The sequence below is a fragment of the Oryza sativa genome, chromosome 10 (genome assembly GCF_034140825.1).
Source record: "Oryza sativa Japonica Group chromosome 10, ASM3414082v1".
NCBI classification, from domain to species: Eukaryota; Viridiplantae; Streptophyta; class Magnoliopsida; order Poales; family Poaceae; genus Oryza; species Oryza sativa.
Window position 1 is genome coordinate 18,039,133 of NC_089044.1, and position 14,187 is coordinate 18,053,319.

The window sequence follows — 14,187 nt, forward strand, 5'->3', positions numbered from 1 at the left end:
TTGTTCACATTAATGGAACCCACCGCAGTTAATAGCGCTGGAGAGGGCCATACTCCTGTGTGAGGCAGTACAGTTTGTTGCGTGTCGTGTAGCCGTACGAGCTACCAGTCTACCACAGCTATCTATCTCGCGGAGTAATAATGACTTGGACTTAGAGCAGGTACATTAGCAGGCTATAACTGCAAACATATTTTAAGAATATAAATGAGGAGAGAGAGAGGAGCGGTGGGCTACAGATTTATAGCCATGTGTAGCACATACTCCAAGACACAGTGTGTGTATGATAGGTGGGACTAGATACTAATAGTGTATTATATAACTATTGTATGAATGAACTATTATATTGGCTATAGATAAATTGGAGCTAGCAGTTGGCTATACTATTAAACTTGCTCTTAGGAATGTACTACTAGTATTATTTTCTGTTCCTAAATATATACATCTTGATTGTTTAACAAAAATGGTACTACTACATTGGTTGACAAATCAAAATATTTTTTATTACCTCATTGGTTAGATTTTAAATTGTTTGTACTCTTCTGATTGATCCATTTAAAATTGCTAGAGATCGGAATCAATATCTCATAAATAATTATATAAGGAGAACCAACTAGCTAGGTTCATTATGGTGTAACCAGCCTACCCTCGTTCAAGTTTTAAATTTTAGACAGGTGTTCGTATTTACAGCTAATTATTGTTTCACTGATAAATGATGTACTTATTAGTAATGAGGTGCATGGTAGGGTGTACAGACGACCGTGGTGAATTCATCAAGTTTATAGCATAGTTATTAAGACCGGACCGGTGAATGAACCGGTTGAGCTCTCGGTTCACTGGTTTAGCGGTCGAGCCAGTGGTTTTACCGGTCCAACCACGGTCTGATTACTATTATAGAATGAATGTTTATGTGATGGCACAAGCAGCAGGATGGTGGCATGGCTAGCGCGTGAACCTGTCAATCCCGTGACCAGAGGTCGAATCCTCGTCTCCACCAATTTTTCTCGGGATTTTGCGCGCGCATGCACGGGAGGCAACTAGTTGGGCCCCCCATTAGCCGGTCTTTCCCGGTTTGACCAGCCAGGTTAATCTCCGGTTTATATAAAAACCGCCCGAGTTAACCGGTTTTCTCCGGTCCGATTATACGTGTATCTTGAACGTCTATGTTTATACATTTGTTTTTTTATAAAAAATTTGAATAATTCTATAGATGTTTACATACTGGAGTACTATTTGGACATCTATCTGTGGCTTTGTTTAGTTCCAAACTTTTTCTTTAAACTTCTAACTTTTCCATCACATCAAACTTTCTTACACATATAAACTTTTAACTTTTCCATCACATCGTTCCAATTTCAATCAAACTTTCAATTTTAGCGTGAAACGCCACCCTATCTCTCGGGGAGTAATAAATGGCTGGACTTGAAGAGTGTCGCAGTACTGTAGCAGGGTCGACAGCGACCGTCCTGCCAATAGGGAATCAATGCGGCCCCCGTCTTAAGTTCGCTTCTGCCCTGTCAGGTTTGCCCAGCCACTCCCCGCGCAGCAGCTCAGCCGTCGCTACCACCACCTCAAGCTCCCGCCTCGCGTGCAGCTAGCTGAGAGCGAGCGCTCGCCATGGAGAACGGCGCCGGCGCCGGGGACGACGAGTACACGCGCGACGGCTCCGTCGACCTCCGCGGCAACCCCGTCCTCCGCTCCAAGCGCGGCGGCTGGAAGGCCTGCTCCTTCATCGTCGGTACGTGTAACGTGTTCGTGTGTATAGTCGTCGTCGCCGGCGAGCTTGGTGGTGATGTTTGTGTGGTGGTGGTGGTGGTGGCAGTGTACGAGCTGTTCGAGAGGATGGCGTACTACGGGATCGCGTCGAACCTGGTGATCTACCTGACGGAGAAGCTGCACCAGGGCACCGTGGAGGCGGCCAACAACGTCACCAACTGGTCCGGCACCGTCTTCATCACGCCGCTCATCGGCGCCGTCGTCGCCGACGCCTGGCTCGGCCGCTACTGGACCTTCGTCGCCGGCTCCGCCGTCTACCTCATGGTCACATCTCTCTCTCTCTCTCTCTCTCTCTCTCTATTCAGCTACATACCCTGTTCTCTTCTGCCTCTGTCTCTCCTCTCTATTCAACGGAAAACAATATTAAACTCTCGACAACTCAAACACCACGGTTATGGAAAAATCTGAAAAAAGTTTCTTAGGAATTTTGAAACAGTTTTACTCCTGCATGAACGGAGAAAAAAAAAATTCTGAAGCATGGTTTGCAATTTCGGCGTATGCAAATTATAGCTCAGTACCGAAATTTCTGACGAAAGAGTAATTTTTTTACACATTTTAAAATTTAGAATTCGGGTCTTTTAAAACTGTTTAAGCTTGATTCTTTTGTTTTCGTGTAATCTCATCTGCATATATATATGTATGCAGTGGTTAATTATTGACTTCTCATCCAAATATGATAATATATATAATTGGAAGACCCTATCTTGTTTTACTCAACTAATTTCTCAAATGTTTGAAAGGCATCTAATATCTCCTTATCATAAATGATGTTATATTATATTCAATATAATTTGTCGATATATGATTAGAAGAGGTAATGATTAAAGACCTCTCGTCAGCTAATAGTAAACCGGTCCCTTGTCCCTATCCAAATTTGCATAGTAGACCGTATCTTCATGCTACTTCACCCCTGTTAATTAAGAAGCTACTACTCTCTCCGTTTTATATTATAAGTTATTTTGGGTTTGTATTAACTCGGTTCTCTTCAAGTTTTACCAAGTTTATAAAACGGTCAAATTAGTTTTATAAATGCATCATTGAATATATTTTTATAGTATATTTATTTTGTGTTGCAAATATCGTAAAGTGAAATTTACTCTTATATTTTTCTGTAAAGTTTTACTTATGACAGACTCGAAGTTACGAAGCCGGGTAGTGGTAATGAAGCAATCGGCAAAAGAAAACCATTCTCCCTTTTTTTTTTAATCAAGAAAACCAGTCTTGATTGGACAAAAGAAATGTCATAATACTCACTTCACTTCATTTGTCCTGTTTGCACCCATAATGGGGTTCACTTCACTTCACAATGTCCCTTTTAAAAAAGGTTTTACAATGTCGACAGTAACCGCTTTGTTATCGTAAACCGTGTTGCACTCACCACACAATGTTCATAAAATTTACCTGTATACATTATTGATGGTGTCAATATCATTAACAATGGGGAGAGCAATATTTCGACGGAATCTTCATTTTGAAGGAAATGCCTGGATTTGGAGATACCTTCTGTACAATGAAAGTGCAAGAATGAATGCCATGTGTGTGTGGCATCCCAGTAGGCCGGCCGTACGTCATTTTGTATCTTTGCATTTGTATCTTCGAAGACAATAATCTGTGTCTTTCCAAACTAAATCCGACAAAAATGAAACCATCAGGAAATAATAGGTCAACTACCATGACCCCATGTGAGATCTGGTCCTGAAAAATAGGACAATGGGGTGTAAGATTGACACCAGGTTTTGCTTTTGATATAAGCAAGTAGGGGGGTAATCCTTTCCAAAATGTCCAAAATTAGTACAGAGGATTGATGTGTTCATGTTGTGACTTCAAGTCCATTTCCACTAAAAAATTGGAGATTTGGGTAAACGTCACAGCTAATTACGAGAGCATGCTGGAAAATGCATCTTTTGTTTTAGCACACTTTGTACTGTTAATAAAGGTTAAGTTCTACTCCCTCCGTTTCAGGTTAAAAGACGTTTTGACTTTAATTAAAGTCAAATTGCTTTAAGTTTGACTAATTTTATAGACAAGTATAGTAATATTTATAATACTAAATTAGTTTCATCAAATCAATAATTGAATATATTTTCATAATAAATTTATCTTGGGTTAAAAATGTTACTATTTTTTTCTACAAACTTGGTCATCAAAAATCAATAATTGAATATATTTTTATAATAAATTTTTCTTGGGTTGAAAATATTACTATTTTTTTTACAAACTTAGTCAAATTTAAAACAGTTTGACTTTAACCAAAATCAAAACTTCTTATAACCTAAAACGGAGGGAGTAGTTAGTACTAATATGCTTTTCTAAAGTAGAATATCAACTTCACCAATTTTTGGTTTGGTGGGAACTCAGGCTTCTAATTTGGGCTTTACTGGTGCAAACTGCAAACCCACACATGCTTGACAGGTTAACCTAACACAAACCTTGTTCATCACAGTCCAAGTAGAACTTCTAGAAACCAAACCCAAGTTCAATTTCAAGCTGAACACATGAGTTTGAACATTATTTATTCGTTCAAATTAAATTCACCTGAAATTTGGAAACACATGGAAGAATTCCTCTCTTTCAAATTTCTTCTGAATCTGAACCATCCAAATTAACAAACGCAGGGCATGCTGCTGCTCACACTGGCCGTCTCCGTGCCAGCACTGAAGCCGCCGCCGTGCGACGGCGGCGGCGGCGCCGCCTGCCCGCGCGCGTCGGCGCTGCAGCTGGGCGTCTACTTCGGCGGGCTGTACACCATCGCGCTCGGCCACGGCGGCACGAAGCCGAACATCTCCACCATCGGCGCCGACCAGTTCGACGACTTCCACCCGCCGGAGAAGCTGCATAAGCTCTCCTTCTTCAACTGGTGGATGTTCACCATCTTCCTCGGCATCCTCTTCTCCACCACCGTCCTCGTCTACCTCCAGGACAACGTCAGCTGGACCGTCGGCTACGGCATCCCCACCCTGGGCCTCATGGTCTCCGTCGCCGTCTTCCTCTCCGGTACGCCGCTGTACCGCCACAAGGTGCCCCAGGGTAGCCCCCTCGCCACGATGGGGAGGGTCGTCGCCGCCGCCGTGTGGAAGTGGCGCGTCCCGCTCCCCGCCGACTCCAAGGAGCTCCACGAGCTCGAGCTCGAGCACTACACCACCCGCCGCGGGTTCCGCATGGACGCGACGGTGTCCATGGCGTTCCTGAACAAGGCGGCGGTGAAGCCGGGCGAAGGAGGAGGAGGATCGGTGGCGCGGCTGCCCGGGTGGACGCTGTGCACGGTGACGCAGGTGGAGGAGACGAAGCAGATCGTGAAGCTGGTGCCGCTGCTCGCCACAATGGTGGTGCCGTGCACGCTGGTGGCGCAGGCGGGCACGCTGTTCGTCAAGCAGGGCGTGACGCTGGACCGCCGCATCGGGAAGTTCCACGTGCCGCCGGCGAGCCTCGGCGCGTTCGTGACGGCGACGATGCTCATCTGCATCGTGCTCTACGACCGGTTCCTCGTCCCCGCCGTGCGCCGGCGGACCAAGAACCCGAGGGGGATCACGCTGCTGCAGCGGATCAGCCTGGGGATGCTGCTCCAGATCGTGACGATGGTGGTGACGTCGGTGGTGGAGAGCCAGAGGCTGGGGTACGCGAGGAGGCACGGGCTGGTCGCCACCGGCGGGCAGCTGCCGGTGACGATCTTCATCCTGCTGCCGCAGTTCGTGCTGCTGGGCGTCGCCGACGCGTTCCTGGTGGTGGGGCAGATCGAGTTCTTCTACGACCAGGCGCCGGAGAGCATGAAGAGCCTCGGGACGGCGATGTCGCTGACGGCGTACGGCGCCGGGAACCTGCTGAGCAGCGCCATCCTCGCGGCCGTCGAGCGGGTCACCGGCGGCGGCAAGGGGAGGACGCCGTGGGTGACCAACAACCTCAACGCCTCGCGCCTCGACTACTACTACGCGTTCCTCGCCACCCTCGCCGCCGCGAACCTGCTGGCGTTCGTCGTGCTCAGCTGCAAGTACTCGTACCGCGTCGAGTCCACGGAGACCATCGACGTCGACGTCGCCATGGACAACGTCGCGCAGGGCGGCGGCGTGGTGACGGTCAAATCAGAGGCAGCCCCAATGGCATGACAGCACTTCCGGAATTGTATCCTGTCTATTCCCGTCTGGATTCTGAAGTTGCAATGTAATGAAGAAACGGTGATGATACATATTAGCACTTTAAAAATGTTAAATGAAAATTTTATTTACTCGTTCTGTAAAGGAACGGTAATACGGACAATATTCACAGCTTCACACAATCGCACTAGTAGCACCATCGTTTCTCTTATGCCTATACTTAAGCTAAAATGTGAATTTTAAAGCTTCACTTTAGAGTTGATTTTGTGTTTTTTTTAAATATAGTTTATTTTACAGTATTTGCTTTCGAATCGATAAGGACACGTCGCATAAATTATTTTTTAATTTGTTAATAAACGATTCGCATGAACGTAAGTATAAGTAAAAGGATGGAACCATAAATATCTAGGAGTAATTTGGTGACAACGATGGAGATGCACTATTACAGTCATGACGCTAGAGGCAACTAACTCCATCCATCCTAAAATATAGCAATATAGTACATGATGGGACATGTATGTCCATATTCATAGTACTATGATATATCACATCTCATATTAGATTGTTATATTTTGCGACGGATGAAGTATTTGAGAGATACTAGCTCCGTTTTTTAATAGATAACGCCGTTGACTTTTTCTCACATGTTTGACCATTCGTCTTATTTAAAAAATTTACGTAATTATAATTTATTTTGTTATGAGTTGTTTTATCACTCATAGTATTTTAAGTGTGATTTATATCCTATATATTTGTATAAAATTTTTGAATAAGACGAATAGTCAAACATGCGAGAAAAAGTCAACGGCGTCATCTATTAAAAAAACGGAGGGAGTATATCATATCGGCCGATGATGTAAGCTAGTAGCTGATCCTTTCAAATTATTTATCTTTCTAGGTTTGGACTTAAGTCAAGTATTTCCATCTTTTTACCATCAGATATATGTTTTAACAACATGGAAATTATGTACCACCAGAAAACAAGGCACGCTTATATATAACGTGTTCATATGACTAGGTAACACTCTAACTCAACTGGATTGACCGTAGTCAGCTCGCCACCTGAGCTGAAAGCAGGCACAATATTGTCGATCTCGGATACTTCGCTACTGTAAATTGACGAACATGACATCAAGACGAGAAATCTAAGGAATAAGTCCAGTTTGACTCCCTTAACTAGTGACCGAATTTGATCTGTATCCCTAAACCACAATACCGGATATCTTCGACCCCCAAACTATTGAAATCGGTGCAATTTGACTCCCTTGGCGGTTTTGGAGGGCAGTTTCACTTATGTAGGGCCCGCTCACATATGGGACCCATATACGATCCTCCCTTTCCTTCCCTTATTCCTCCTTCCTTTCTCTCTCTCCCCCTTACCTTCCCTTCTTCCTCCTCCCTTTCTCTCCCTTACCGTTGGTGCACCAGTAGTTCAGCAGCGGTGCCGGGACCGGGCCGTCGTTTGTTGTTTGTTGGGAGGACGCCAAGTAGGGCGACGTCGAGGAGCGAGACGGTGGCCTCTCCCCGGAGGTCCTAGTGGCGTGGGCGCCGAGCCAGCCGCGGAAGGAGACGCGGATCTAGGTGTTAGAGACGGCGGCGCGGAGAGGAGGAGGGCAGAAGGGGGAAGGTGGGGCCGGGACTCCGGCGAGCGGGGCAATCCCCGTTCACGTCGCTCCTCTCGACCTTCGTTGCATGGGATGCTACCATCGGTTGCCCACTCATCCGCGCCAAGCTCGATGCCATGGGGGCCACATCTACCACCAGCGGGGCCCAATGAGGCACGCGGGGGCAAGGACATGAGGGCGCGCCACGTTGGGGTGCTCGTCAAGATGTGCTGGTGTGGACGTGGATCCCTGACGCGCTTGTTTGGATTTCTGCAGGAAGTCGAAGCTGTCCCGCCGGCGCCACTCCAGCACCTGCCCGCCACCACTCCAAAACATGCTCCTCGCACACGACTGAAGAAGGGGTAGAGAGAGGGAGAGAGGAGGGAGACAGAGGGAAGAGTAAGAAGGGAAGGAGAGAGAGGATGACATTTGGGTCCCACATGTTTGTGGGTCCACAATTTTTTTTTGAATAACAAGTGGGTCCACAATATATATATATATATATATATATATATATATATATATATATATATATATATATATATATATATATATATATATATATATATATATATATATATATATATATATATATATATATATATATATAAGTTCTAATGACATGTAAGCGCCACGTCAACGCCACGTTGTACGAACACTAGGTCAATACTACCACGTAGGCGCTACGTCAGCGAAGCTGCCCTCCAAAACCGCAAATGGAGTCAAATTGCGCCCGTTTTAATAGGTGAGGATCAATATATCCGGTATTGTAGTTCAATGATAGGAATCAGATTCGGTCACTAATTAAGTGAGTCAAAGTGGGCTTATTCCGAAATCTAAAGTAAGCTTATTTCATAACAAAATTCAGCTCAGTTACTCTTGGGTCAATAAGCTAGCCTAATAAACCGGGAAGAAAAGTCAGAAAACAATCTCGCTAGCTTCCACCTCTCATGCTGCAGCATGCTTATAAAGCAAAGACAAATCTAGGGTTGATTTAGCCTTCATACTCAATGGAGTTATTCCTATATGCTCCGCTGAGATATGTTGTTTGTTTCACTTTCAATCGGTTAAACGTTGACTGAACAGTCGTCATCATCACGATGTAATTTCTACCTTTCAATCGGTTAAACGTTGACTGAACAGTCGTCATCATCACGATGTAATTTCTACCTGGAAAGGAGGCGTCGAAGGAGCTTAATGAAACATATCAAATACAATGCAATTAGACAATATGAGTGAACTCTTCATCCAAATAAATCCTTATCCATGACCCAAAAATCATTCTCTTCCATTATCTGAAGAAGATTAGCTCACCAAGTTAGTAGAAGTGTTCATCATCTATCCTCGACTAGTTCAAAAGCAGCAAGACCACCTTCCCACGGTGTGTAAATGAACCCCAAAACAGAAAAAAAACTCCCAAATAACACGCCACAAAAGGTATGGTAGGTGTGGCTTGACAATATTACATTCACTGGTTGTTAGGTTAAGCATTAAACAATCACATGTCTCAGCATCTGCCACTATAAAAGTTCATTTTTAAGGACAGTCATATAGAAACTTTAATTTTCTGAGTCTAATTATTGGTCTTGATAATGTATCCAAACATTTACAATCGTTATTTTTCATGATCCACACATACTGACTATGACCTATATGAATAATGAGACGACCAATCAAGAAAACTGTAGTAAAGAATAATTAGGCAATTTGTTTTGTTGGTTTGTTGTGGGATATGTTATATGTTAATCAAGTTAGTCCTTCTTATTGGAGTTGAAGAGATGACATAAAAAATGTTTCTATGTGAACAAAGTAACATTAAGAAGATAACCCGTTAAACTCTTTTTTTCTTATAGTAAAGCGTTCAACTTTGTGTTGCGACTCCAAAGCTTTATTATGGCACAAAAACTTTACACAAGGCTCTAATTATTCTTTTACTATAAATCTTAATTTGTTATGATGATGATTTTTAAAACTAACTTTTAACTTTTAATTTGTTGAGTTGGACGACAAGTTCAGTTATGTAAAGCTCCAAGGTCACTGATAGAAGTGAGCAACTGTTAGTATTTTCATATTTACTTTTCAATGATTTATATCCTAAATGGCAATTGCGGAGTTCATTACATATATATCAATAGCTAAACTTGTTATATGTATTACAGGATTGATCAGTTGCTTAAGCATCATCTCTTATCGCCCTTATAGGAAACTATGGCTCAAAAATAAAAACATTTAAAGGATATTATTTTTTTCTAAATAATATGGTTCATTGCATGTTGAGTTTTTTGTTACAACTATATAAGATATATAGTTCTTATTGATGCGGCTTAATACATGTTGATTTTTATAGTAATGACTATATTAAGTGCGCTATAAATGCAAATGACATATAAATGATTATGATTAAAACATAAGAAAGATTGAACTATTATTATTTTCTATATTATGGCTCACTGCATATTGAGCTTTTGATTATATCTACTATTATAAAAATTGAATATATTTTTGCCGTCATTCGTATTTTGGTATGTCATCCGTATTTGAGTCATTTTTTAAGTTCGTTCGCTTTTGAAAATGTAGATCCGTGTTTGAGTCAGATTTTAAGTTCGTTTGCTTTTAAAAATACAAAAGAAGTCATACAAGAAATTTCTTTAAAAGAACTTGCATGCTAACTTGGGATTAAAGTCGGACTCCTAACTGCAGCTCATGTTTTTTTAAAAAAAATATCCAAGCGAATTCCTGAATTTCATTCTATCTAAACCGTATAACAATAATAAGATTAAAATAACATTCACCCATTGCAACGCACGGGCATTTTTCTAGTAACTATATAAATATGATATATCAATAATACTCTAGCACATCATATCTTCAAAGCAGGTTGCGGAGGACGGTCCTATTTATATTTCTATAAAAGTGTACGGATGTTTGACAAGTGGAAAATATCCAAATCCCCCTTAAAAATCTCTTTAGAGTTTTTAATGCTCATGAGTTATATTCCTATTTAAATACTTTTTATCCTGGTAAAGGGATTTCTTCTTGGACCTCTTTAAGGAATACCTACCTTTTTCCCTTTTCCATGTCTAGAATCATCGAAGAGAAATTATATTGACAATTCAACGTATCTTTAAACCTTTCCACAAGCATGCATTTCTTGCTTGCCTTACTTTGAGTAGTCCGCGTGCTCTGGACTGTGTTAACGACCAAGTTTGGTAATACCAGCATCGGAGATGGAGATGGGATCGAAGCGGAATCGAAGATGATGGTTGTTGCGGAAACAGAGTAAAATCGGCTGGAGTCCGGGTCGGCTACGACTGGGATCGGCTAAGTCTGAGTTAGACTGGGTTAAGTGATACAGCCGATTCCGACAATACGATCTGTGTACGATGTCGGGTTCGAGTTGATGTGCTTCAAGATGATTGCCATGCATGGATAGAGTCCTGGGAAGGCAATTGTATCTATTAATTAGGATATTTTATGTAAATTCCTTAGAGATATGTTTGGGCAAAAGTCTGCCGCAAAGACTTATGGTATCTTAGAGTTTGTTAGAAATAGTAGTCGTGTCCGGTATGGGCATATCTTGTAATTTTCGGGTATAAATAGGCCCCGAGCCCTATGTAATTTTTAACACACGCACGTTCAATACAATTTCGGCGCATCGCCACCTTTTGCTTTAGTTTTATTTCGACGAGTTCTTACTTTCGGGTTGAGCTGCATCGGTTTCGATCTTCGACAAGAGGTAAAACTTGTTGTGATGATTTGCTTTCTCGGGATTAGTGCTTCCATCTCATGATACTCTAATCTTGTTTATGTGATTCGTCAAGTTATCATATATCTTACGTAATCTCTGGCAATACCGTTATCTAACCTACAATTGGCCAACATCTATCGAGGAAGGCAGCCGATTAGGTTAGATGTCGATGTTGATTTAGATTATATAAGATATCTACCACCCTATGAAATATCCAGCGGCTTGATTGTCTAGATATTGTTCTTCTTTTCATACTTAATGCTGCATCAGTTGAGTTTGATCTATTAAGTCGTGCTTAGAATCATAATCTCTAGCCTGCCTTTGGTTGCCGATCAGGGTAGTATCGGAGTTTCAGCCGATCTTATCTGATTTAACTATATTTGTTTTATATGCTTAATTGATATGTTAAGTCTGCCCTTTATATCAAGATCTTGTCGCATCTAAATACGTTAAGCTTCTACTTGAGTATTCTACTTGCTTTAATATCTTAATATAAAGTGGTATCGGAGTATTAGCCGGTACATACTAGATCTATTTGATCGGCTATGCTATAAACATATATAGTCTTGTTATTAATGTATATTTTGATCTAAGTGATTTATATTGTCTCGGTGTGGTGACCGATCTATCCCAATCACTTGATTTAAGTATACGTCGATATAAAGATTATATATTGTTAATATCTACAGCCGATCGAGTAGATTTAGTTTCTTGCTACTTATTGATGATCGCCGATCGATTCACATACGACATCGGCTCGGAGATAAATGATATGTTATCGGCACCTAGCCGATCGGCTATCATTTATAGATTTGACCACGGTTTCTTTGTCTTTGTTTCTTGTTGATTGCAGGATCAAATCAACTGGCACGCTCATACATCCGAAGGCGAGCTTTGGACCTGCACTGGAGTTAAGCAGATCTCCCAGGCCTCGTGTTTTCTGTCAACAGACTGTTGAATAGATCAAAGTGGAAAGTGGAACCATGCTTCCTCTCCTTGGTGAGTTTGCCCTCCTTCAGTTCTAGCAAGATGATGGTGACAATAGAGTCACTAACTCTTCCAGGTGCTAGACATCGTTACTACATAAATTGACATATGTGACAGTCCAACATGACCCATTTGAGATGATCTTATCTCTAATAGCTATAGAGATCCAAAGTTTGGATCCAAATTTCAGTCCTTTTCCATCACATCAACCTGTCATACACACACAACTTTTAAGTCACATCATCTCCAATTTCAACCAAAATCTAAACTTTGGATCCAACTAAACACAGCCTAGGTTGAAAAGTACCATGTTTGAGATATAGCTATAGGGAACGACCTATCATAGATGTGACCTCACATCTGTGCATGATGGGTGACATTGTATGAACCGTCCAAGATGAGCTCTCACTCTAACAGATCTATTATGAGATGTTACGTATGCACGGGTTTTATCTTTAACCTATTAGTCATCAGAGATGACTTATTCACTTACAAACAACACTAACCTATTATGAGATGTTACATACGCGCTATGGCGGGTCTTATATTGAACCCATTAGTCATCAGAGAAGACTTATTCACTTGTAGACAACACTAACTCTTGTAATTCCCGATTCTCTCGTACTCTCCACCTCCTAGCTACTAGCATCCTCCTCTCCACCTCGAGTTGCCCTGCGTTGACGACCTCAGTGCTAATATAGCCAATGAAGCAGCACCCCAGTGGCCTTTGCTTATGCTGCCCTACAGCAGGTATTATACTGCCCTGTAAATTCTAAGTTGAATATCTAGGAACAGTATTACTGAATCTGGCAGTGAAACCTTCCTGTGCTTGTTTCTGGTTTGATGGGATTTGGTTGAAGCAAACAACCATGACTGCTCTGCTTGTACAACTCTTGTCCCTCTGCTCAGCTTACTTGAATGTGTACTGATTGTGTGCTTCACCCATCTAACTCTTTGAATTTGCACTTGAGATTGTTTTTTCTAGGAGCTTTCTGTTACTGAATCTGTAGATGGGCATCTACTGCATCATCGCTTTCCATATGGATTGTTGTGTTCATGTCTTTCAAGTTTACATGACTATATCTCCTAATCTTAACATGGATATGTATATCATATAAAATTTCAGGCTTCAGAAATTTTTTTGAACAAATAATTTCAAGCATCAGCTATGCTTCAAGTCATTGTATGAAGTATGAAACTTCAGCCATCATTTAACAGTTAACATTTTGGTGCTAAACATATTAACTATATTCTTTAAAAGCTTACAATTATTATGTCTACTACTCTTGGTAAATATTCCCTACCTAGCTTCTATATTGTGTTGCTAAGCCACATATAACATTTTGGTTGCTAAACAACTTCTACTACTGGATGTTCTTAGAAGACAAAGAGGTGCGTAGAGATGATTTTGTGCTTGTGGATTGTAAAACGCCAACTGACACACATATGTATGTCCTAGCAGACACTACTTCTCGTTCACTGTTATATTGAGTCAGTATTTCAGATGGGAAGTTTGTGTGCCCTGATAAAATTCTGAAGGTGCAGTGCCATGTGGACCATCAGAAAGTAGATTATGGCATTCTTGCGAATCACTTTGTGCGCATAGGATCAACTTTATACATTATCCCTTCATCTCCAAGCAAAAAGATGGGCACAATTGAGAGCAGGTGCTATTAGCCAGCTCTAAACATATTTTAATGAGATAAACGATGAGAGAGAAGAGAAGCGGACTGCAGATCTGTAGCCAGCTGCAACACGGACTCCAAGACACACCGTGTGTATGACAGGTGGGACCATATATTAATAGTATAGCAAGCAACTATTGTATAAATTGACTATTTAATTGGCTATAGATGAATTGGAGCTAGTAGTGGGCTGTACTATTAGACTTGCTCTGATGATCAGGCTATTACGGTCTGCTTTGTTCGAACAGAACGATCTCCTGTATCTTTCAGTTGATTTCGTAGTTGACCATGGTAGCATTGTT

General features: G+C 41.7%; 1 protein-coding gene across 1 annotated transcript; it reads left to right on the forward strand.

The window, feature by feature from the left end:
* The first annotated feature begins 1,496 nt into the window (after positions 1–1,496).
* LOC4348864 (protein NRT1/ PTR FAMILY 5.2) lies at positions 1,497–6,024 on the forward strand. Its single transcript, XM_015757306.3, has 3 exons — positions 1,497–1,735; positions 1,820–2,037; positions 4,389–6,024. Exons 1-3 carry the CDS (start codon positions 1,615–1,617, stop codon positions 5,871–5,873), a joined length of 1,824 nt encoding a protein of 607 aa, XP_015612792.1. The 5' UTR covers positions 1,497–1,614; the 3' UTR covers positions 5,874–6,024.
* Positions 6,025–14,187: the final 8,163 nt, after the last annotated feature.

What these genes read in the sequence shown, in the direction of transcription:
- LOC4348864 (XM_015757306.3), top strand. Translation starts at nt 1,615, where the DNA reads ATGGAGAACGGCGCCGGCGCCGGGGACGACGAGTACACGCGCGACGGC. An exon ending in GGCCTGCTCCTTCATCGTCG is followed by an intron (nt 1,736 to 1,819) that starts GTACGTGTAACG and finishes TGGTGGTGGCAG; the next exon opens with TGTACGAGCTGTTCGAGAGG. An exon ending in GCTCCGCCGTCTACCTCATG is followed by an intron (nt 2,038 to 4,388) that starts GTCACATCTCTC and finishes TAACAAACGCAG; the next exon opens with GGCATGCTGCTGCTCACACT.